The sequence below is a fragment of the Cavia porcellus genome, unplaced genomic scaffold (genome assembly GCF_034190915.1).
Source record: "Cavia porcellus strain 051 isolate PalLab524CR breed Dunkin Hartley unplaced genomic scaffold, mCavPor4.1 scaffold_4, whole genome shotgun sequence".
Taxonomy (NCBI): Eukaryota; Metazoa; Chordata; class Mammalia; order Rodentia; family Caviidae; genus Cavia; species Cavia porcellus.
In genome coordinates this window covers 98,809,323-98,832,895 of record NW_026947487.1, presented here as the reverse complement: position 1 = coordinate 98,832,895, position 23,573 = coordinate 98,809,323, and the positions used below count along the sequence as shown (strand labels likewise).

General features: G+C 42.7%; 1 protein-coding gene across 1 annotated transcript; it reads right to left on the bottom strand.

The window, feature by feature from the left end:
- Positions 1–503: 503 nt before the first annotated feature.
- Positions 504–23,493, bottom strand: Cmtm2 (CKLF like MARVEL transmembrane domain containing 2). Its single transcript, XM_003471940.5, has 4 exons — positions 9,532–23,493; positions 9,260–9,421; positions 1,343–1,441; positions 504–731 (listed from the first exon to the last, which is right to left on the bottom strand). Exons 1-4 carry the CDS (start codon positions 9,673–9,675, stop codon positions 588–590), a joined length of 549 nt encoding a protein of 182 aa, XP_003471988.2. The 5' UTR covers positions 9,676–23,493; the 3' UTR covers positions 504–587.
- Positions 23,494–23,573: the final 80 nt, after the last annotated feature.

Sequence of the window (23,573 nt, the reverse complement as noted above, 5' to 3'; positions counted from 1 at the left end):
CCTAGAAAAGGCAGAGTCCCTGGCAACCCCCTCGAGACCTCTCTGTCTCTCTCTCAGACAGAAGCTTTCTTTCTCTCAATAAATATATTCTGTTCTTAATCTCCATTGTTCCTAAAATCCATTCTTTGATTTTAGAAAACACAGACTCATACCGGACATAGTAGGTTGAGAGTTTCATTCTCCTGTTTCAAAAGTGTCTGTTCCCCGGGGCCTGTCAGGGCCCACCATTGGCCTCCGCATCACAACGTCCAGTAACTTATGTAGAATGGACCAGACAAGATTTATAAAATCAACCTTTCGGCTTTTGAGTCCATTTACAGAGACATTTCAGGGGCTGGGGATTTAGCTCAGTGGCATAAGCGCCTGCCTTGCAAGCAGGCAGTCATGAATTCGATCCCCGGTACCGATAAAAAGGAAAAAGACAAATAAATAGAGATTTCTCTTCCAAGAAAAGATAGTTATCAATATGGAAAAGAAAACCATTGTAGGAAGCAGACAAGGAAGACAGTGAAGATGTTTTATTGTAAAATACACTGCCATTTCTGACAACAGCGGTTGCATTTGAGTTACTTCTTTCCTGCTGGTGGTTACTTGGCTGCCGCTCCCGGGGCTCCCGCTCCCGGGGCTCCCGGGGCTCCTGGTACATTCTTTTTGGGCTTCTTGCCTTTGAAGTGTCTTCTTTGAAGACATACATCAATGAAACAAAGAAATGCAGCCACAGCCATAAGGATCTGAAAAACAAAAAGATCTTCATTACTTTTGCTTCTTCTTCCAAAGATAGCATATTTCCTTTCTAGTGTCTATTCATCCACGATGCTGCTTAACATATCGCTGCTCAACCCAAAAACTACCAGAGCCAGAGCCACCTGGGCCTTGTCCACCCCTGCTGCCCCTTGGCCACACTCCTCCCCTTCTCTCTTTGCATTCAGCCTTTGCTCCGGGCTCAGCCACTGTAAGAAGGGAACCACTAACTGAGGCTGGCTCCCCCGACATCGTCTTTATTCAAGTGGTTTCTCCACTGGAAACATTTGCCAACTTTTTTTTAAACTTTACTTTGAACTAGGCATGGAGGCACATGCCTGTAATCCCAGTACTCGGGGGGCTGAGGCAGGTGGATTGCTGTGAGTTGGAGGTCAGCGTGGGCTACAAAGTGAGCTCAAGGCCAGCCTGAACTGCATAGTGAGACCCTGACTCAAAAAGGCAAACATAAATAAAAGCAACAACAGCTTTACTGTGGACCTAAGCTATTTCTACAAACAATCCTTTTCCTTTAACAGGGGAAATTCATCTCCATAAGAGGTGAACTCAGAGCAAATCCACAGCCCAAAGGGCAAAGACTCACCATAGCGACAAAGTAGTTAAATGGCTTTTCTACTTTCCTCGAAGCAAAGAATGCGCCACCTCCAAGGAACACGCAAGCAGCCAGGTCATTGAGAAGGTCCTGAAAATAGTAATGAATAAGTTGTAGAAAGAGTCAAGTCCCCATCAACACACCGTGCAGCACAGCTTCCTCCAACAGACAGCTTCCAAACTTCTGTTTGATGTTTAATATATGTATGTCATTTGACAGGGAGGTGGGGTGGGAGTGCTAGCATGTCCCTCCCAAAGAGGGGACAAGTAACCCAACTTGCTCTGTGCAATAGGTTTTTGATTTATCAGCCTTTGAGGATGTTTCATCGTGAGGCCATAGGCAGTTTTATTACAGAGTTAGAAAGTAAGAGAAAATGGAAGAGGGGGGGCTGCAGGAGGCACAGCTCTGCTGTGGAGAATTACACTGGCTCCTTAACGAAGGGAAGGGACCAACTTTTAAGGAACTGGGGTTCCCTAAGTTCTGGTAGATCATTATCACAGTTCTGGTTTTACAAGATGACAAGATTCCTGGGAATAAGTTCATATTACTATAGACAACTAAGTTATTTAGAAATATCGTAGGGCAGCCAGACAGGGCTGAGCCCTTGAAAAGTCAGGGCAGAAGACCTGTGTCAGGAGGTGCATTCACCGAAGGCCAGGCTTCAAGAAAAAAAGAAACTGCGCACCCATACACTTCCCCTAGGGATGAAGACCAGTAACTGATACTCTAGATAGACATCAAAGCCTTGGGGAGGAGCCTTAACCCACCCTTCCAGGATGCTCCTTGTGGCTCCCATGTGCACGTGCTACACAGCTGGCTTCCTAATTTGATCCCCATTTAACCAATGTGACCCAAGCAACTGTACTTGTAATCTTACTGGTTGATCACAGTTTTGTCACACCTTACATCCATCTTGTGATCTGCCACTGGATCAGTATTACCTAAGCAAGTGTACTTGTAATCTTCTTGATTATAGCTCTGTCCCACCTTAAGCCCACTTCACCTTGTGGCTTTGTTCAGTGTTGGTGCACAACCTACTTTCTGGATCCCCTTCTGTCCCTCTTAGACAGAAGCTTTCTTTCTTTGAATAAATTCTTCCTACTTTTAGCCTCTGTTGTTACGATAGTTATTTCCTCAATTTTAGAGAATGCTTACTGAGTCCCCCCCCAACCTTTTATATTTATATTTACCTTTTATATTTTGGAGCCACATTGTTAGATGCTGCTCTGATCAGCTTTCTAGTTGCTGGGACAAAATACCTGACACCTATAGCTTAAAGGAGAGAGGTTTACTTGGCTCCTGGCTTCAGAGGTTTCATTCCATTGTCAGCTAGCCCCAAGACAGAAATATCATAGAAGTGTGTAGCAGAGAGGAGCTTCTTAGTTCCTGGTACTCAGGAGGCAGAGAGTGGAGGAAGAAACTTAGACAAAGAAACCAAGAAGCAGATAATAGATTCCAAGGTGCCTCCCACTTATATCCCCCACATAGGCATCACCCATTAATGAGAGTGGTGTCCTCATAATTCACCTCTCAAGAAGTCTTTGAATGTAAGCTGGGCATGGTGGTGCATTCCTGTAATCCCAGCACTCAGGAGGCTGAGGCAGGAGGATCGTTGCAAGTTCAAGACCAGACTGGGCTACAAAGTGAGCCCAAGGCCAGTCTGAACCTCATAGTGCCTCAAAAAGACAAAAAACAAACAACAACCAAAAAGAAGTCTTTTTAATGTAGTCAAGTTTACAATCAATACTAACAGGCAGAGGTGCATACAAGTTCAGAATTGCTATATGATGTGATTTTAAAAACTTTTTGAATTTTATTAGTACATGTTTTTAGTATACGTACATACTACAGTATTTTTAAAATCCACTTCCTCTTTCGCCCAGCCCTTCTTCCCTTTTCCTCTAATCCTCTATCCTGAATTTCATTTTTATTGATATTATTAACCTTAGCTCATGTTATGGCATATAATGTTTCTACTAATTGAGGTTATTAGGTTCTTATACATGGATATCTTTTTTTTTTTTTTTTTTTTTTTTTTTTTTGGTCTGTTTCCTTTTTATCGGTACGGGGGATCGAACTCATGACAGCCTGCTTGCAAGGCAGGCACTTATGCCGCTGAGCTAAATCCCCAGCCCCAAATTGTGTTGTTATAAACACTGGTATGCATGTATCACTGTAGCAGGATGTCTTAAGCTCTTTGGGGAAGATACTGAGGAGGATAGCTGGATCATATAGAATTTCAAATTTCAATTCTTTGATGTGTAAATTTTTTTTTTTTTTTTTTGTTACTGGGGATATAACTCACGACCTTGCACTTGTCAGGCAGGCAGTGTGCCAACTAAGATATATCCCCAGCTCCTTAAACATTTTTACTTATTTTATTTGTATCTTGGATCAAACTCATGACCTTGCACATGCCAGGCAGGTACTTGTGACTCTGAGCTAAATCCCCGGCCCAGATTTTCAGTTCTTTGAGAAATCTCCACACAGATTGTGCAATGGTTGTTCTAGTTTACAATCCCACCAACAATGCAGGAGGGTTTATTTCTCACCACAGCCAAGCCAGCATTTATTACTGTTTGCCATTCTCTCAGAAGTAAAATGGAATCTTAGCAGTGTTTTAATTTGCATTTCTCTAATGGGTCAGAAATATTGAACATTTTTTCATTTATTTGTTGACCATTTGTACTTCTCCTTCTGTAAAATGTCTGTTAGTTTCTCTTGCCCGCTTCTTGACTGGGTCTTTCATTTTAGGTGATTTCCTTTTGAGGCTGGGGATTTAGCTCAGCAGCATAAGCACCTGCCTGGCAGGCACAAGGTCATGAGTTTGATCCCCAGTCCCATAAAAGAAAAAAAAAACCTCTAATTTATTTTTTTTAGTACTTTATATATGCTAGCTATTCTCTTTGAAGAGTAGCTGGCAAAAATATTTTTACATTATGTAGGTTATCTCTTCACTCTAATAAATGATTCTTTTGCTATATAGAAGCTTCTTGGTTTGATATAATCCCGTTTACTATTTCTTATCAATTGAGGTTCTGTTTAGAAAATCCTTTCCCACATCTACACTGTCTAGTATTTTACTTGTTTGTCTTCCAGTGAGTTTAATGATTTGTTTTAATGTTTAGATCTTTGATCCATTTTGATTTTGATTTTAATCTTTTTATATCTTTTTTGGGGGTGATACTAGGAGTTGAAGTCAGAGCATTCATTCTAAGTTACTTCCCTAGCCCTTATTGATTGATTGATTGATTGGTACTGGGAATCGAACTTGGGATCTTGTACTTGTTAGGCAGGAGCTTGTGCCACTGAACTATATTCCTAGCTCCCTTTTTATTTCTTTACTTTTTGTTTTGAGACAGAGTTTTACTAAGTCATTAAATTGCTTGGACTGGGCCTAAACTTTCAATCCTCCTGCCTCAGTGTGTTGGGATTATGTGTGGGCCCACCATGGCAACTATATTTTTAATATATAAAATTGGTTTAAAGCTATACCAGCTTTAAACTGGTTTAATTGGCATTAAAGCTATACCAGCTTTCTTTTAGTTAGTATTGTCTTATGTTTTCTCAAACATAAGCCTTTATGTGTTCTTGAATTATCCTTATGATTTCCTTTAGTTTATGAATGTTTCAAAGATAGCTGATTTGTAGCCTTTTTTTAGCAAGTCTATATCTGGACTTTCTTAGGAACAGTTTCTACTGACTTCTCTGTTTCTTGTGTATGGACTGTACTTTTTTTTTTTTTCTTGTCTTTTTCCTTTTTATCGGTACCAGGGATCGAACTCACGACTGCCTGCTTGCAAGGCAGGCGCTTATGCCGCTGAGCTAAATCCCCAGCCCCAATATACATTTTTTTTTTTGTCTTTTTCCTTTTTTTTTTATCGGTACCGGGGATCGAACTCACGACTGCCTGCTTGCAAGGCAGGCGCTTATGCCGCTGAGCTAAATCTCCAGCCCAGCTAAATCCCCAGCCCTGCAGTACTCTTTGAACACTTAGGCAGGGTGTTTATACCTTTTTAAAATTTTCATTTTCTGCTTATCAGAAACCTAATGGTCATCCAGAAAGGAAAGCGTGGGGTCTCCTCAGGTCTTCTCTGAGTATGTGTCCAGCTCTGGTAATGTGTGTGGCCTAGATTCCCTAGTCTATATGAGAAATATTTCAAGGCCTCTGTTTCCCTATATCTCCTTTCTTGTCTATAGCTTGCATTTCCTCTTGCTACGGGTGTCTGAGACAGTGTATTTGCCTTCCAATACTTTCAATAAATGCTACCAGGAGACTGTTTCATCCCTAAGAAAGTTCTGAGGTAGGTGGAACAAAAGAAAATGCCTAGACAAATCTGTGATAGCTACCGGCCAGATCAAAACAAATACAGATTCAGCATTCTTTGAGATATGTCCGTATTGTTCTCTCTAACATCACGGAGCTTCTTCAGAATGTGGGCTGCTGTTTTTATCGCAGGTGCCAAACTGAGCATGAGGGAGGGCAGGTGGACCTTAGAATGCACAATGCTCTCTTAGGAACATTCAGCAGCTTCTTTTCTCATTTAGTATTCTCCTGGTTAAAGACTTCAAAACAAAACAAAACAAAAACAAAAGCACCAGATTTCAGAGTTCTGAAAAAGTTGTACTGACAGGGCTTTGGCTGTTCAGTTATTGTTATGTGGACAGACATAATTTCTGACTTTTCTACTCTGCCACATTCAGTGGTATTATTTTCATTAAATCTAGTAAGTTCTTAATCATTATCACCTTGAATATTTTCTCTTCTTTATTCCTTTTAAAGACTTTTTTTTTCCAGTACTGGGAATTGAACCTAATACCTTTGTATTGAGCTATGTTCTTACCTTTAAAAAAGTAAAAAAATAAAAATACAACCTATTTTTGAGATAGGGTCTTGTTAATTTGCCCAAGCTGGACTCAAGCTTGCAATCCTGCTGCTAAGATCTGGGTAACTCTTGAGCGCTCTTATTTCATATTTTATGTTCCAGCTTCTCTCATGTCTTTTCTCTTAGTACTATTCTATGGCAACTTTTCTATGCCTCCAGTTGAAACTCTTCAACTACATCTCTCTTCAAATACATCTGATTTACTTTTGAACTCATCTATTAACATTTTCATTTTAATAACTATATTTTCTATTATAAATTACTTTAGCAATCTATCCTGTCCCCAAAATGTTTGCTCTTAGAGCTTGTATTTTGCTCTATAGTAAGTTTTAAAATATTTATTGTTGTTTCTCTTATTTTTCACCTCTCCTATTACTGAATTCTTAGGGTTATAATTCTTTCATTTGTTATGTTTGCTGATTTTTAATAATTGATCTTGGGGTTTTTTTTATAATTCATGTGTATCATTATTGTGAATTGAGTTCATTTTGACAACTCTTCCTCCCTAGGAGAATCTCTTTAAGTTTGACTGAGGTTTTTGCATATGTTCTTTTTAGGGCTTCCGAGGATATCATCAGAATAGTCTCAGATATCAGTTTTTAGGCTCATTCCAAGGCATGATGGTTTCTAGGCTGCAGGGACCAAAAATTCAAACTCCAGTTCTACACAAAGGACAGGTATAAGATTTGTTTCCCAAAGAAGACCCTCCACCCCACCCCTGCCAGAGATCTGTGTCTTTTTTGTTCCTCTTTCCCTAAGAAGGCTGTCTTCCACAGTGCTAGATTTATATATGGTTTTCTGTTCTAAATCCCTACTTGGCTTGGGATCAAAGCTTCCTCTCTTGAGTTGAAAGTGCATGAAAGCCCACCCTCCAGATTCCTGAGACAATACCTCAAAGGCCATTACCATCTGCATGTCACAAAGTTTGCAATCATAGCTCCTGTCCTGGTTCAGCACCTATGCTTTTCCCCATCTTATTTCCCCCTCAACCATTCAATAGTTAATTAAAGCAATACTGGTTAAATTTCCATTAGGTGAGTAGGAATATTGTGGAAAAACCAGGACCAAATCGAATGGAAGATACGCAGGTACCAAGGAGTTGGAAGGCAACTCTTCATTATGCTAGTGAGCTGAGGGAGACTAAGTTCCAAATCATCAACCCCATCTTGGGGTTAAACAGACATTTATATATGTTTTAAGCATGAAGTACAAAAGGCTGATCGCAGGTTATTTTATATTGGTTACATAGACTGGGTCATATGCTCTCAGACAGATTGATCTGGGCTGAAAGGGGTTTCTTAAGGTCAGGGGCTTAGGCGATCAGGAAGAATCAATCATTGTCTTTAACTGAGCCAGTCTATCCTTGAAGCAAGTTAGCACAACAAGATATGCTTTCTGGATGAGTTATAGCTTGCATTGAAATCCCAAGGCTAGCTGAGTCTAAATGGGCTGGGCTTCCCTTTTCATCTCTTAATATACTGCCAGGTTATAAGTTTTAAAATTTTCCTTTATAGGAAGCTTCCAGGGTTTCATGGTTTTTTATCTGGTTGGAACTAAAAGTATCTTCTCAGATCCTCGCCTTGTGAAAGTGCTTCCTGCCTGTTTTTGTACCTTGTCCTCTGCTTCTCGGTGCTCTAAGAGTAAGTTGTCATCCATCACCTCTCACTTTTTTCTGTTCTGAAGTTCCTCTCTTATCCTACAAGGGTAGCTTATAACAATGAGGCAGGCAGGTTAAGTTAGAGATGTAGACTGTACTGATGAATCTATTTTCTAATGCTAACTAGCGGAATGACCTGGGGCAAATTATCTGGCCATTGAGTTCATTTTCTGAAGTGTAAACTGAGTGGAATTGGAAGTGGTGGGTTCTGGAGGCAGGCTGTGAGCGTGCAATGAACAAGGGGAGCTGGGACTTGGGGTTTTATCAGTTAGCTGGAAGGTAAATTGGATATGCTCTGTGGTTACACAAGTGAAGGCCAGAGGTTAGAGTACATCAGTCCTGAGGCACAATGTCACACACATTTTCCATTTAATCAGTCCCACAAGGGATTATTACTGTCTTCTTGCTCAGATGAGGAAACAGAGGCTGACAGTGACTGGGTAACTTGCCTAGTTCTGTTTCATTTTGTGTAGGTCTGTTTCAGGCTGAACATCCTTCTGAACCAAACATCCTTTATAGGATACTTATTGAAAGCCTAAGGCTGCTTTAGAGATGTATTTTAAAGTCTCCTTTGGCTGGGGATTTAGCTCAGCAGCATAAGCACCTGCCTTGCGAGCTCGCAGTCATGAGTTCGATCCCCAGTACCAAAAAAAAAAAAGTCTCCTTTGGTCTTACTTGATGGGCTCCATCCGTGTGAAGCTCTGCCAGGCTCAGCGTGGTGCCTGCCCAACCTAGAGTGACAGCCTATCCCTTCGATACTGATTTCTGCATTCTTCCAAACTGAAATTGAACATCCCCCTTCCACACGCAGGCCAACATTCCTCCAGACAGCTGTCAATCCGTCATTCTGCCCATGCCTTCAAACTGCACATCCCTGTCAAACCTAATCAAAGCACTGCGTGTCCATCTCTGAGGGATCTTGCATTCTCCTGCAGCCCTCCCTTGCTTGCAATAAAAGCCCCCCCTTTTCTGCTCTTGTGTCTCTAATGCACCAAGAAAAAACCTAAGAGGCGACTAATTGTCTTCTTTGAATTTTGGGATGATCTCCCCAGTGTGTGCTGGCAAAGAGAGCAGGAGGAACAGCTGGTTCACCTCTCTTCCCTCAAGGACAGCAAAACCTTAGGCTATCTTCTACAGTAAGAGACCAGCCCCCTGGGAGAGTCTCGCCACTCCCACGCACAGCTAGTTTTTTGGAGCATTTTTCATTACAGGTACCCCTCCCCTTCCTAGCTGCTTTTGCTTGGGTCCCACCTGAGCCCTGAGTGCAAAGTATGGGAGGTGAGATTGTTTCTCTGTCCGTTTGCTCTCCTGGTGCCAAGCCATATGAACAGCACACCAGGGTAATTCCCCAGGATCTTCACTTACAGCAACAGGCCACAGGATGAAGCGCAGGTATCTATTGAGGACAAAGGTGTAGATCAGAAAGAAGAAGGCGGTGATGGCTAGGTCCATGTAGATGATGATGATCAAAATGGGGTGCACTTTGGGGGTTGAATTGAACAGGTTCAGCGCTGCAATCAGTAAGCCCTGTATGGAAACATACCTTTGAGGCCTTCTGTGGACCTTGGGGATTCTTCAGGGACACCTGCTGCCCAGCCAGATTCCCTTTCCCACCAAGGAATACCAGCCCAGCTCACCAAAGTCAGGAATTTGACCACGCCATGCCCGTTGACCCAGAACTTTCTATTGCCCTCTTTGAGTTCCAACAAATAGTGGGCACATCCCTTCCCGGGACTTAGTTCTTCCGAGGATTCACTCTCGTCTCTGGCAGCTGGTGCCATTGGTGGCCTGATTCCTCAGCTTCCCACGGTCCCTGCACAGGCCTGGCATACGAGTGAGCCTGATGTCTATCGACCTGTTCAGAGATCGAGCTCCAGCTAACTGTCGGGGTGGCCAATGCCAACGCCTGTGCGCTCTCAGCACGCGCAAGCATCACCGCGTGGCGCCGGAGTGGTTGTTTCTACTCATCGCGGGGCATACCTGCTTTCTGTCCGGCTTAAGTGCGCGGATCCCCTCCTAGTTCTTCCGCCTAACAAGGTAGTCCTAGGCCTTTAACTGCGGCTCCTATGGCTGGGTCAGATCGGCAGTTCACTGAGGTTACACAGGGCAGTGCACAGGTTAGGATAATGCATGCTCACAGAAGAGAACCCGGGCAACCAGAAATGTTCCCTCCTCCACAGCCCTGATTTAATGGCCACACTATTTTGGAGTAAGAGCACGCCAGCTCAGGCGTGGCTCTGGACAGTGAGTATAGGGACTTGGGTATCTATCTGTATGGGTGTCAGGGTGGCTTCGGGACCCCGGCGCGTTGTCGTGGCGGGAGATGCTGTTTCCATTCCCAGGGCTCCTTTCTTGTTTGTCCTCATCCTAGGAAGCACCGAGAGACAAGAGACCACACACTCAGCTGCTGAGTAGCGACCTTCCCTGTCCCCACCCCAGGCCAGGCAGGAGCTGGGGAGGAGGCCCCTGGCACCTTCCCGAAGTCCCCTGCCCTCTCAGCCCAATTTTCCTTTGTAGGAAAGGATTTTGCTGGCTTGCCAGGGCCTTCAAGCATCAGGAAAAGACCTCTGAAAGTTGCGGCCCTTTTAGGTCCCCAGGTGGGATCCTAAGAAGGCTTCTTAGTTGAGGGGATCTCAGGCTGGGCTTGAAAGGGGGAGGGAAGTCTGCCCGAGGGGTCCATTTAGGGAGGAGGAGAACTCCAGACTCTGGACTGCAGCTCTGAAGGATCCCATGAGCCGGAGGCCTCTGGAGTGGTTGGGAGGGGACAGAGTTGTGGTTGTGGGTGGTCGGGCTGGGTCTGTCACTATCAAAAGAAGGGAGGAGGGCTGACGCGGTAATCAGTTGCTCAATTGCGGCATAAGCAAGAGCCTGGGTTCCATTCCCAGCGCGCAAACGAACTGCAAAACAAACCCAAACAAAAAAGGAAGAGGAGAGGAAAGGTTTTAGAGTCAGAAAACTCACTTGCAGCCACCAGATGATGAGTGGAAATGAACTGGCCCTGCAGTGGGCCTGAGGGGTTGGGGTGGCTGCTGTAATCCAGCTTGAACTGACGGCAACCTGGGAGCAGAAAGTCCTGGCAGCTGAGTCAGCAGATGGGAACCAGGGGCGACAGCACCTGACGTTTCAGGCTTGCATGTTTTTCTCTGTGCCCACTTAATCCCTATTTGCTTAAAAAACTTTTCCCAGGAAAGGCCTTGCACCAGCTAGTGTGAGCCCACCCCACAGAAAGAAGGGACGCTCCCCAACACTGAGCTCAAGCTTGGCACAACCCAGTGGGAGAAACAAGTGTTTACTCATTACGGAATGAATTCAAAGAATTTAAAATCTTTATTTTTCTGGATTAATTTCTGTCTCGTGGAATTTTAAACCAAAGGTTTTATCCCACCCCCATCTTCCAAGTATTTAATCTACAGTTCGTGGTGGTCTTCCATACGATGTGGGTTTGAATCCCAGTTTGTTCCATCCTTGCACCCAGGAAAAGGTATTTAACCTCAGTTCCTGTATCTATAAAAATGAGAGTTGTAAAAGGTAAGTCAGAGCAAGCCTACTGGGTGCTTCAACTAAAGCACGCTTCCTCCTTCCTGAATAGTCTGACTTACTTCCTTTTGCTAATGCACTTTAAAAAACAAAACAAAACTCTACAATGCCTCTTTTCTTCTGTTTTTAAAATAAAATTCTCTACTCCAGAAAAGTCAGTCCTGTTGGTAGGCAAAAATACTTTGTTCAATATTCCAAAAATAGTGTGCATGAGTCTTAGGAGTTCTGCAGACTTTCATTTTTTGTTTCTATTTAGAGAACTACAATTATGATTTTTACAAACTTAAGAGTTTATATAACTTCGCATCATCTGAAGAAGTCATTGCAAAAAGAGAAAGGATGGCAGTGGGGATTTCCCATTGTTAATGACAATAATGGTCTGCTGGTCTCTCCCTTTCTTATCTTACAATACTAATCTGAAGTGAGGTCACAGATGTCTCTACTTAACTGCTCCAACATAGAATAGATTCTCTCGTTGCCTGGGCAACAACTACTAAAGGAAATGTAGCTGAAATGAAACTGTTGGTAAGGCCCTGTAATACAGAGTTGAAAATTGTCAACTTTAGATGAAAATATAATTTTAGGGCTGTGGATTTTGCTCAGTGGCATAAGCACCTGTCTGGCAAGCACAAGATCATGAGTTCAATCCCTGATACCAAAAAAAAAAAAAAGTAACTTTATAAAATAAATTTGTCAACTACTCATCTAAGGATGGGGTGCATTTTAAACACTTTAAAATTAGGAGGTGCCTCAGAGGCATAATTCTTACCTTTTCCAGAGATATGAATTTATTCAATTTTTTTAGGGTATAGGAAAGTGTTATGGTTTGTATCTGGATGTCCCCTCAAAGCCTCATACAGTCATAGGTAGAGCTTTGTAGAGATGAGTGGATCTGTGATATTGCGATCAAGGATATGATGCTGGGATTGATTCATAGTTCAGTACTAGGATTAAAGCCGCCCTACCCTAAGTGTGAGTAGCCTGGATAGAATATAAGGAACAAAAGAGATCTGTTGCTTGCCACTTGTCACTCGCTGCTTTGGTTCTTCACTGCTTTGTGATGCCCTCCTGCCATGCCACCCTGCCTTGGAGCCAGCCAACTGTGGACTAAAACCTCTACAAACCATGAGCCAAATAAACCTTTTTTCCTTTAACTTTGGGTATTGGGTATTTTGTCTCAGCAATGAGAAAAGTAACTAAGACAAAAAGTGAACATGAAAAAACCTAGTGGTTTAGAGGCTACCCCACAGTGGTCCTTAGTAATAATGATTTTTTTTGAAGTCTTATATTTTGTTAATGTAAATTCTACATTGTATTTCATAACACATTTGTCTTAATGCAAAACTAATTTGAGGCAGGTAAAATTTTAGATTAACATTTTAAAAAATCTTTTTATTGGTACTGGGGACTGAACTCACAACTGTCTGCTTGCAAGGCAGGTGCTTATGCCGCTGAGCTAAATCCCCAGCCCCAAGATTAACATTTTATTGATTTAATTCCACTCCTAAATCTGTAACCAATGCATGGGAAGTTTGGTTACATTTCTGCCAAGTTCATATATCCCAAGGATGCATGAACTCATCTGAGAAGCAGGTCTGATTTACTAAAGTGAATGGTTATGCTGTTGATTTTTTTTACTAAGACATGGCCACAATTAAGTCTCTAACATCTCCAGATTCTTTGTGTCCTTTGTTGTAGATTTCAGTACTGGGTTAACTGCTAGCTCAGCCTGCTTCTTTATTCACGGAAATAAAGGGTCAAGATCAGTGGGTGGGGGTTCTCCTCCGAGTGAGCAGAGACCAGGCTTGCTGACGGAATGATAGTGGTGCTAATGTGTGGGTAGGGACAAAAGTCTGCGGCAACAGAATCATGATATGGCCCACATATTTATTTTGAACAAGTCCCACTCTGGGCAATTTAGATTCCTCCTCAAAATAAAAGATAAACAAAGGGCTCGGGATGCAGCTCATTGCGAAGGCACGGGTTCAATCCATACTACTCCCCACCTCCCAGAGTGCACAGATAATAAACTTCCTACAAGCTTGGGCAGGGTGGTGAGCATGGGGGTTCTTCCTGTTGAGGCTGGTGGACAAGGAGCCACCATGGAATGTGACTTGCCTGAGAAAGTAGTAATGTCTACCGCTTTGTCACCTGGTGGGTAACACTGGAATGGGGATGTGGAGTAGTGGAATGAGGGTTGGACATAAGGCCCAGCAGGATTTTGCAGAATGAACAAGATGTCTGTCTACAGCAGGCAGGCCTGATGCAGGCAGGGTGGTTTGCAGCTTTGCAGGAAGCTTAGCACTTGATTTTTGTGTAAACTGAGATATTTGAAGGTATGAATGAGGACTCTTACAACTAAGGAGCACAGTGTAAGCTTTTAAGCATTAGCTATGGTCTAGATTATTGAGAATTTGGGTGCAAACAATAATGATGCAACAATTATAAATCAAATGTAGACTAGGCTCAGCTAATCTTTTACTGTCATAATTTTATCTCCTCATTAGATCACTGGACAGCACATTTTGCTCTCTGATCATGCAGACATGCTGTCTTGCTAAGAGAGCACTGTCCCTTGCAGCTACAGTTTGCCTTGTACCGTTTTACTGTACTTCACATGTATCGCGCACTTATTTCATGTCACGTACCGTACTGAGGTGTTGGTATGTCATTTGATTATCACAACAGATTCTCCTTATCCCCGGTTTAAGGCAGGGTGAGCAAGTCGCCCAGAGATCACAGTCAGGAAGTAGTTAGACATGTGGCAGTCTGATGTGAGTGCCCAAGGCCTCCTTGATCATCTTCTTTTTACCCTAGACACAGACCTATTGACTCATCTGGACAGGCAGAGAAACATGTTCTCCCCAGTGGCTGAGCTAAAGTTGCAGTCAAGCCTGGCTATGTGAAATAAACATTGTGCTTTCCGTGAACGTCATTCTTACTCCTTAGCTTTTTCTCTGAGACTAAATATCCTACTAACTCAAATAGTGTCCTCTGACTAAAGTGAGAAACAGGTTTTCTACTTTATTATTTTCCATAAGGCTCCCAAATGATTCTTTGAGACATACAAAATTGTGTATAATTGTATCTAGAAAAAATATGCATTTATATCGTATGCTTTTGTTGTTGTTAGTTTGTTTGTTTTGAGACAGAGTTTTACTGTGCAGCTCCAGATGACCCTGAACTCACTGTGTAGTCCAGGCTGCTCTCTGACTCATAGAGAACGTGCTGCTTCAAGTATGCCACTGTGCCTGGGTTAAATGCTTACTTTTATTAAAATTTTGGTACTGGAGGATTGAACTCATGACCTCATGCTTGCCAGGTAGGTGCTTATGCTACTGAGCTAAATCCCCAGCCCCAAATGTTATTTTTAAAAGTCACTGGATTTTGGAAAATTTTGTGACATTTATAGTTTATTTCATACAATGTGTTATTTGAAACAGGGATTTACAAACAATAAACATTACCTGGTATTCAATTAATTGCAACTTTTTTTTGGCTTCATCTATGCCTAAGAGTTCTCCAAACACATGGCAGACAGAGCCTGATCAGAAATCACCAAAATTGTTTCTCATTAATCTTACATGAAGGAAACATTCTAAAGTGGATACTATTACTTAAACATCTGAAGACATTGCCTGCAGTATTGGAATTGTCACTTATGTAGAGTCTTAGGTTAAAATGTTCATTATGTTCTTTTTTAAAATTGCCTTCTAAATTGGGCATGTAGTGCACGCATTATAGTCTGAGCACTCTGGGAGGCTGAGGCAGGAGTGTGGCAAATTTGAACCTAGCCTAGACAACTTGGTGAATTAGTGAGACCCTGTCTCAAAATGAAAAATGAAAAAGGGCTGGAGATATAGCTCAGTGCAAAGGTTAATCCCCAGTACAGAATGCTGAGGAGATTCCCATTGGCAAAAGCATCTTGACCAGAACTCAGTATCTTGATAATGCTGGGTAATAGTTTTTATAACATAGAAGTATAATCTGTACTTTTCTTGGGTATATTGGCAGATGACATGAGACTATGGTACATAAAGTTGACAACCCTAAAAAAGAAGACAGTGACTTCATCACAGTGGGTGAGGAAAGTTGTATTCTCACTGGCTTTGATGCAGAATCAGCCCCTCTGCATCGGGTAGGGACTGAGAGCTGGACCAGCACTCTCCTGTGGTGTTGAGGGGGCACAGAGTTCAAGAAGTGAGCGGTTGTAACTTAGAGACTGAGGGTGGGTCTGTAAGACAGGCTCCATCACTGATCCAGAGAAGGAAACCCTGACAAAATACAGCCCCAGAGCCGATGGATCTCATCAGGTCATCAGGCTATATGTGAAGCCAGCACTCTCCGAGGCTGCCCTGCTGAGAGTCTGAAAGCCTGAAGTATTAGACTTTCTCTCCCTGGTGGAGGACTTTTATCCTCAGCCTTTTGTTAAAGAACAAGAAAGAGAAGTAAGAAATTCTATTTTTCTATGAACTTTTATGTTAGAAATCACCACTTATGCTAATCCAATACCCCTGAAACCAAGCCACACTGTCTGGAAAGAAAGACTGAAAAGAAGTGGCAGTGTGCCTGTTAGATACTCTGGGTGGGGAACAGAGCTTTAAGCCTCTGCAGAGCCCTCCAAACTGTTTCTGAATGAAACAGGACCTGTACTCTGTAGCTGCCAACACGGCTCTTGTGATAAGATCTCAAGTGACTCCTGCAGCTTAATGGCAACACATTTCTAAGTCCCTCTATACTCTGAAGTGCCAAGTCATTCCTCTTGGCACCAGCACTCATGATATCTACCCTCAAAACGTACACAGAAAAGTTGAGTGCCATGGCACATGCCTGTAATCCCAGCACTTTGTAGGGCTGAGGCAGAAAGTTTTCAAGTTTGAGTCCCATCTGGGTACATTTAGTCTGATTGGACCAGCACATTTCCTGTTGGGCCAGGCCTCTCTATTAGCACCTAGTAGTAGCCACCTGCCCTCTGAGAAATGGGACATGTCCTTCATCCCACAGGGTTTGAAAGAAAGAGACTAGAAAGGAGAAGAGAACACAATTTGAGTCCTATTTTGATAGGTCTTTTTCAAAAACTTCCAAGTCAATTTGGTCTCCCATCATCTGATTAACTGTGTGGTTGCTTAGTATGTGTACTACTAGTTAGTCGAGCATCAGAATAACTGGATGATTTTTGTGGTAAGAGAGCTTTTTCATTGTGAAGCTCCGTGGAGTTCACCAGATGTCCACGTGCTGTCCCAGACCCTGACCCACACCCTGGAGAACAGCCACAAGAAAAAGGCTGGGCCTTTGAATCACACTCTGGATTCCCAGAACCATCCTGAAAGAAGGATGCTGTCACTTAAAATATGTATGTAACCAGGGGATCTGAGTTTCTTGGAGCTGATCAAAGGCCTGTCGCTTTACAAGAGCTGGCTTGATCTTCCTTTGACACTGTAGAAGCGATCCTCTCATGGGATGCTTACTGTTCACACTCAGGAGGTTCTAGATCTACTCTTTCGTTTGGGGTACTTTTACACATTTCCCCTGGCCCTATGGCAAAATATGGTGTCTTGTGGCCTTCTTCAATTTTTTGTTTTTGAGATAGGATCTCGATACATTGTCTACGCTGACAATGAACAGATATCCAGCTTTTATGGCAGTTCAACCAGGCTGCATTAGTTCATTCCTCAAAGGCTCTGGACAACAGCTGGTGGCGTTGTGGGGCCTCTAGTCACTTGCCCTCGATGAGACTGTATGGAATATCAGATCACCTTTGGCTCCACATTTTAAGAAAACCATGAGGAAACTGGAGAAGATACAAGGAGGAAATTAAGGCAATCTAAGGAGGTTGTAGAGATGTAGTTCTCCTTGAGTTCCTTATCTAAGGAGGGCTTGGGCAGGATGAAGACAGCAACATCATCTGTTATGGCTTGTGTCTAGATGTCCCTAGTGCCTCGCGGGATGATAGGTGGGGCTTTTCAGAGGTGGCTTGACCTAGGATGTACAACACTGAATTGGTTCATGGTGTGACAGTAGGATTGAGGGCATTAGAATTAAGGGGGTGAGTGCTACCCAAGCTAAGGGTAGGAAGCCTGAATAAGATGAGACAGAAAGAGGCTTGTTGCTTGCTTGCTTTTGCTGTCTTTTGCCTGCCATGAACTGTTTCTTCTTTGTAATGCACATCTTGCCTTGGAACTGTGAACTGAAACTTTATATAAACTGTGAGCTGAAATAAACCTTTCCTCCTTTCACTTTGGGTGTCAGGTATTTTGTCTCAGCCCTGAGAAAAAAGTAACTAAGCTCTCATCTGCCAGTAGAGTATAACATCTGATCAGTCTGAACTTTAGAGTCTAACAGACCAGGGTTCAGACCAGAGTTTGACAGAATATGTGAACGATCATGGGCAACTCAATCACTTCAATCTAATTTTGTCATCTGTTAAGTGGGGATGGGGAGGATTACAATGTCACTGGGTTGTTGTAAAGATTATCTGGCACATGGTGTATGCTCAGAAAAGATAACTGATTTCCCCTTCTTGAAAATTTCCATGGAAAGAGATTTCAGTTTCCCCTCAGAAACTTCTCTATGGCTATAGCTCTCCGTAATTAAAAAGGATCTTCCATATGTCCAATTAAAGTTGCTCATATTTTTCTTTGTTTTCTGTTGCTAGGCCCTCTGAGGAACAGAGAGCTCAGCAGTTTTTTCAGAAAATCCCTCACACTTTTGAGGAAAATATTTGAGCTTCAGCTCCACAGCAAGTGGTCCTCCATCAAGGTCAGAAAACTGTACTATGGAAGTGAGATGTGGTGGAGTCCTGAGCTCTGAATAAGGACCTGTTCACAGAGCAAGACAGAATGGCAAAAGACCTCAGCCACCCTATGAGGTGTGGTAGATTTTCTCTTTTTAGACGCCTCATATTGGAAGTTTATTGTGTGCCAAGTACTAGCTGGTTTCATGCACTTTTAAATGTTTTAGTGGGTGACTGTGGGGTAGTTCCTATCATCCCACTTTTCCCTCCACATCACTTAGGTCAGGAAATGGAAGCTAGAGATCACACATAAGGTGGCAAGGCTGGGAACTGGGCCCATTCCTGCTCTGGGATAAAACTGCACTGCCTCTCTAGTCCCAGATCTGAAGAATTAACTTCAGGAACTTTTCAGCTGCTAAAGTATGTGTCTGGATAGAGCTGTTGAGAGGATGTGCAACAATGTTTTCTGGATCCCTACTGTTTCAGACTACGGGCCCTTGGCACACACAGAAAGGATGACTCCTATAAGCTTTCAGGGTTTTTGAACATTTTCCTACAATTCTGTTGTGTCAGCTCTGCTTTGGAGGGTGGTAGCTGAGCGCTGTTTGAGGAGTATGTAGAAGCAAGTCATGGGTGAGAATTGTGTTTACCCATTGAATATGCTAATTAAAATTTTCATTATGAAAAGCTGAAAAGTTCTACATGTTCAGTACTCTAATGAGATGGGCTTCATACTCCAGGGTTGTTCTCCATCTAAGGAGCCATTCTGGGCATTTAAGTAGTCTCTCCCCTGGGAACCAGGGCAACACCCTAACTCTCATAGCTCAGCCATGGCTTGGTCTGAAAAGATAGCTCTATTGTTGTCCACTTAGAATACTCTTGAGTCTGAGAGCAAGTCTTACATTCAAGTTATAAAAATGAACACTTTGAAGTAAAGGCCAATGTAAACAGGACCGAAAGTGTTGAAGGCTTAGGGTACACAGAGTGAAAAGAAACAGTGGGAAAAAATGATAGCCAGTTGCCCCACAGACAAAAGACTTTTATCTAGAACATATAAAGAATTGAAAAATATCAGATCTCCCAAAGCCAAATACCCAATCCAAAATGGGCATCTGAGATGAATACATACTTCTCAAGATGAAGAAATATAAATGGCAAATAAATATATGAAAAAAATGTTGAGAATCACTGGTCATTCGAGACATGCAAATTAAAACACTGAGATTCCATCTCACCCCGGAAACAATGGCTACTATCAAGAAATCAAGCAATAACAAATGCTGTAGGAGTTGTGGGGGAAAAGGAACTCATCTCCACTGTTGGTGGGAAATGTAGACTGATACAACCACTGTGGAAATCAGTGTAAAGATTCTTCAAAAAACTAGGATTAGAGGTCCCATTCAAACCAGCTATATTCATTCCCCTTCAGGGTATCTTCCCAGAGGAATTAAAAACATCACACCACAGTGATATATGTGCATCTATATTTACAGCAGCACAATTTGTAATAGCTAAATCTTGGAAATAATTTAAATGCCTATCAGGTGAGGAATGGATTAAAAAGGATGTGGTATTTTTATACAATGGAGTACCACTCAGCTATAAACAAGGATAAACTTGAGACTTTTATTATAAATGGATGCAACTTGAAACCACATTCATAAGTGAAATAAATCAGACTCATATGTGTAAACATCATATTCCCTTTTGTGTGAGAAACTGCGAGTAAATACGATCTAAAATGTACAATAGGTATTGTGAAATGGAAGGAATTGTTCAAAAGGAAAAAGAACTAGGATGTGTGAAAGGGGAAAGGACAATGGGAAAAATACGTGAGTTATACTATTAGTGTCTCTTAGATCATTAAAAAAGGTTTGTGCTAATATCAATTGGAAAAATTTTTATGTCCTTGTCATGTACCCTGAGAAACTATTGTTGTATTCTTATTTTGTTACGAATTTTGTTTTACTTTTTTTCCATTAAAAATAAATAACGATGAAGTCAGGTATGGACATACATGCCAGAAATCTCAGCTACTTTGGGGGCAGAAGCAGCACTGCAGTTTGAACTCAGCCTGGGCAGTTTATCAACTTGCTGGGACCTTGTCTCAAAGTAAGAAACACTGGGGACATAGCTCAGTGTGAAGACCCTGGGTTTACTCCCCAGTACCAACAACAAAACCCCCCAAATCAATGAACATTTTCTGTTAGCGTATTAATTTCCCCCCATGCTGGGGATCCAACCTAGGGCCTTAAGGACACCAAGCAAGTGCCCTACTATGGAGCTCATATATTATTTTTTTTCCTGAATTCTATCAGGTTTTCACATCTGTGTTACACTGAAATTAGTTCAGAAGTGTGTCATGCAAGCCAAGGATTTAGCTCAGTGGCATAAACAACTGCCTGGCAAGCATGAGGTGGAGTTCAAGCTCTGGTACAAAAAAAATAAGTGTTACATCATGGGTTTAGAGGTTCCTCCAAAGCCTCATTCCAGAAGTGACTGCATCTAGAATGTGTGACTCATTCATGGTGGAATGCTGGGATGAAGGGTACTAGGATGAGGGTGTGTGATTACTAAATCAGTCCACAGGTTGGTCTGGCACTGCCTTAATCCCAGTAGCCTAGATACAAAGTAAGGGACAGAGAGAGGCATGCCTTGTCCCTTGCTTGCTTTTGCTCTCTCCTTACAGAGGCCCTTTCCCCATCCTTGGTGCAGTCTAGGAAGCTTATATTTGTAATCCCATGGAAATGTTTTTGGAATTCTGGCAAGTTAATTTCAATCTATCACCTCTAGTGCAACCCATGGTGAGAATAGACACTTAAGACATATTAATAGTTAAGGGTAGCCAATGGGTCCTGAGTCCAGTTCAGAGAGGGTCCATAGAACAAAGGCCTTGACCCAGAGCCTAACCCAGATTTTGTTAATTTGGGAAGGGATTGGCTAGAGGAGGAGTGGTGGGAATTACGTAATGAGAGCTGAGCTGAGCTAGCTAGGAAGCCAGAAAACACCTCTGCAATATACAGAGAAGGATGTGCACAAAGACCAACCTGCATAACACAACTGAGAGAGCATTTAGTGTTTAGAAGGCTGGTGCATGTTCTGATGTGCAAACCTTTTCTGCCCTGAGAAGTCATAGCCTCTTATCTCGAGGATCAAACCCAATTGACAGCTCTAGAATATTGGTTGTGCCATCCTGCTGGGCTCAACCATTTAGAGGGAGACACTGAGGCAAAGGGCAACTGTTGCTTGGCTTCAAAGATCACACATTAATACTTCAGCTACCCCTATTTACATTGCTTAGAGCCAATTGAAGGGAAAAGGAAGTAGTTTAGCCTGCTCTGTATAAATCTGTACATGGAGACAGGGCCAAGTTTAGCTAAAGTGGAGGTAATTGCTCTTTATTCAAAGAGAGCTACCCAGGTGGTCTTCTACATTTCCTGTCTTCCATGAACTGCTTCTCCTCTGCAATACCTGGCTGCCATGCCATCCTCCCTTTGAGGCAGCAGACTATGGACTGAAAGCTCTACAAACTGTGAGCTAAGTAAACGTTTCCTCCTGTAACTTGGAGTGTTAGGTATTTTGTCTCGGCAATGAGAAAAACTGACACAACTTGTTTCTTCTTTATTCTTATATATATATATATTTTTTTTTTTTTGGTACCAGGGATTGAATTCACAACCTCATGCTTACCAAGCAGGTGTTCATGCTGCTGAGCTAAATCCCTGGCCCTTTTATATTTTTTTGTTGTTTTTATCAGTACCAGGGATTGAACTCACGACCGCCTGCTTGCGAGGCAGGTGCTTGTGCCACTGAGCTAAATCTCCAGCCCCCTCTTTTATATTCTTGAAAAAGTTTGAGTGGTATCAGAATTACATCCAATGAGGATCTGAAAGAGTTAACCTACAAAAAAATCTGGGCCTTATTCATTTTTGAAATATATTTGATATGTATTTTCTTCTGTGTTTCTGTTGATCTGTTTAGATTTTTCTCTGTATTCTGGGGTCAGTTTTGTTAATTTACATTTTCCTAGCAAATTAAATGTTTTACTCACACTTAGTGATCTTGCAAAGTGCTCTGGTAAATTCTTTTACTTTTATCCATGTTTCTCCCATCCTGCTAATTTTAAAATCATTTTTTTGTGGGGGTAGTGGGGATTGAACTCATGACTTTGCACTTGCCAGGAAGGCACTTGTGCCACTGAACTTAATCTCCGGCTGCATCCTGCTAATTTTAAATGTATTCTCCCTTCTTTCTAGATTATATCAGACAGGACTTACCAATTCATCAATTTAATATGTCTTTCAAATGCTAGCTCTTGATCAAATCTATTAAAGATGGTGGGGTGACAAATTTAGTTAAGGGTGAATGTGGCAGGGCCAGGCAGAGAGGAGTCAAGGCAGAAGTGCATGGTGAAAGGAAGTAGGGAAGCCTTCCCGAGGTGGCATTCCCGGGTACCTACCCAGGCCACACCAGCTCTACTCAGCCAGAGCATCTACTCTAAGCTCACCATCCTCAGGCTAACATCCCAGTAGGTGAGAAGAAAGTCTTGAGGCTATCTGATTTTGAATGGGACCTTGGCCTGACATACTGCACACTTTTTCTTTTTCCTTTTGATACAGTTTTTTTTTTTTTTTTGTCTTTTTTGTTTTTATTGGTATCAGGGATCGAACTCACAACTGCCTGCTTGCAAGGCAGGCGCTTATGCCACTGAGCTAAATCCCCAGCCCCTTGATACAGGTTCTTACCATGTAGTCCAGGCTGGCCTTGAACTCATTTAGGTAGCCTTGGCTGGCCTCAAACTCATAATGATCCTGAGTGCTGGGATCACAGGCCTGTGCCACTATATCCAGCAGTGCAGCAGTTTTTTTGCTTTTTTTTAGGTACCAGGAATTGAACTCATGACCTTACACTTGCCAGGCATGTGCTTTTGTTGGCTGTTTTCATCTGTTTTCCTGGACAGCCAGAGTACAGAGTGCATCTGCTGTGGGCGTCTCATGGGTGTCCTTGACAATGCACAGCTCTCACAGTATTCCTGATACACAGTTCCCAGAAGGCATGGAATGCACCAAACACACCATAGGACTGGAGCCCTGCAGTGTGTGGGGACTCAATCTCCAGGGGTTCCTCTGGTGTCCTGAGATCCCTGAACTGCTCCTGGCCACTACTGTTTGGCATCAGTTCCCCATGGCTGCTGGCCACTGAGCCCTAGTGTGTGCCCTGCTCTCTGCCCTGTGGACTAGCTGAGCCATTCAGCCACCTTTGGTGTCACGTGGGGCAGGGACCATGAGCTCGGCCACTGCCTAGCCTGGGAACTAAAAAATCTCTGCAGCCCACCCCTAGGGGCTGCCAGCCAGCGAGGGAGGAAGGGGATCCAGAGAACACATAGAACAGCACAGACCCTACAGTAAG

Excerpts from the sequence above, each read along its gene's own strand:
- Cmtm2 (XM_003471940.5), bottom strand. The coding sequence starts at position 9,675 with ATGGCACCAGCTGCCAGAGACGAGAGTGAATCCTCGGAAGAACTAAGT. Across the intron at positions 1,442-9,259 it reads TCATCCTGTGGCCTGTTGCT|GACCTTCTCAATGACCTGGC; the intron begins GTAAGTGAAGAT and ends TACTATTTTCAG. Across the intron at positions 732-1,342 it reads TTAACTACTTTGTCGCTATG|ATCCTTATGGCTGTGGCTGC; the intron begins GTGAGTCTTTGC and ends TTTGTTTTTCAG.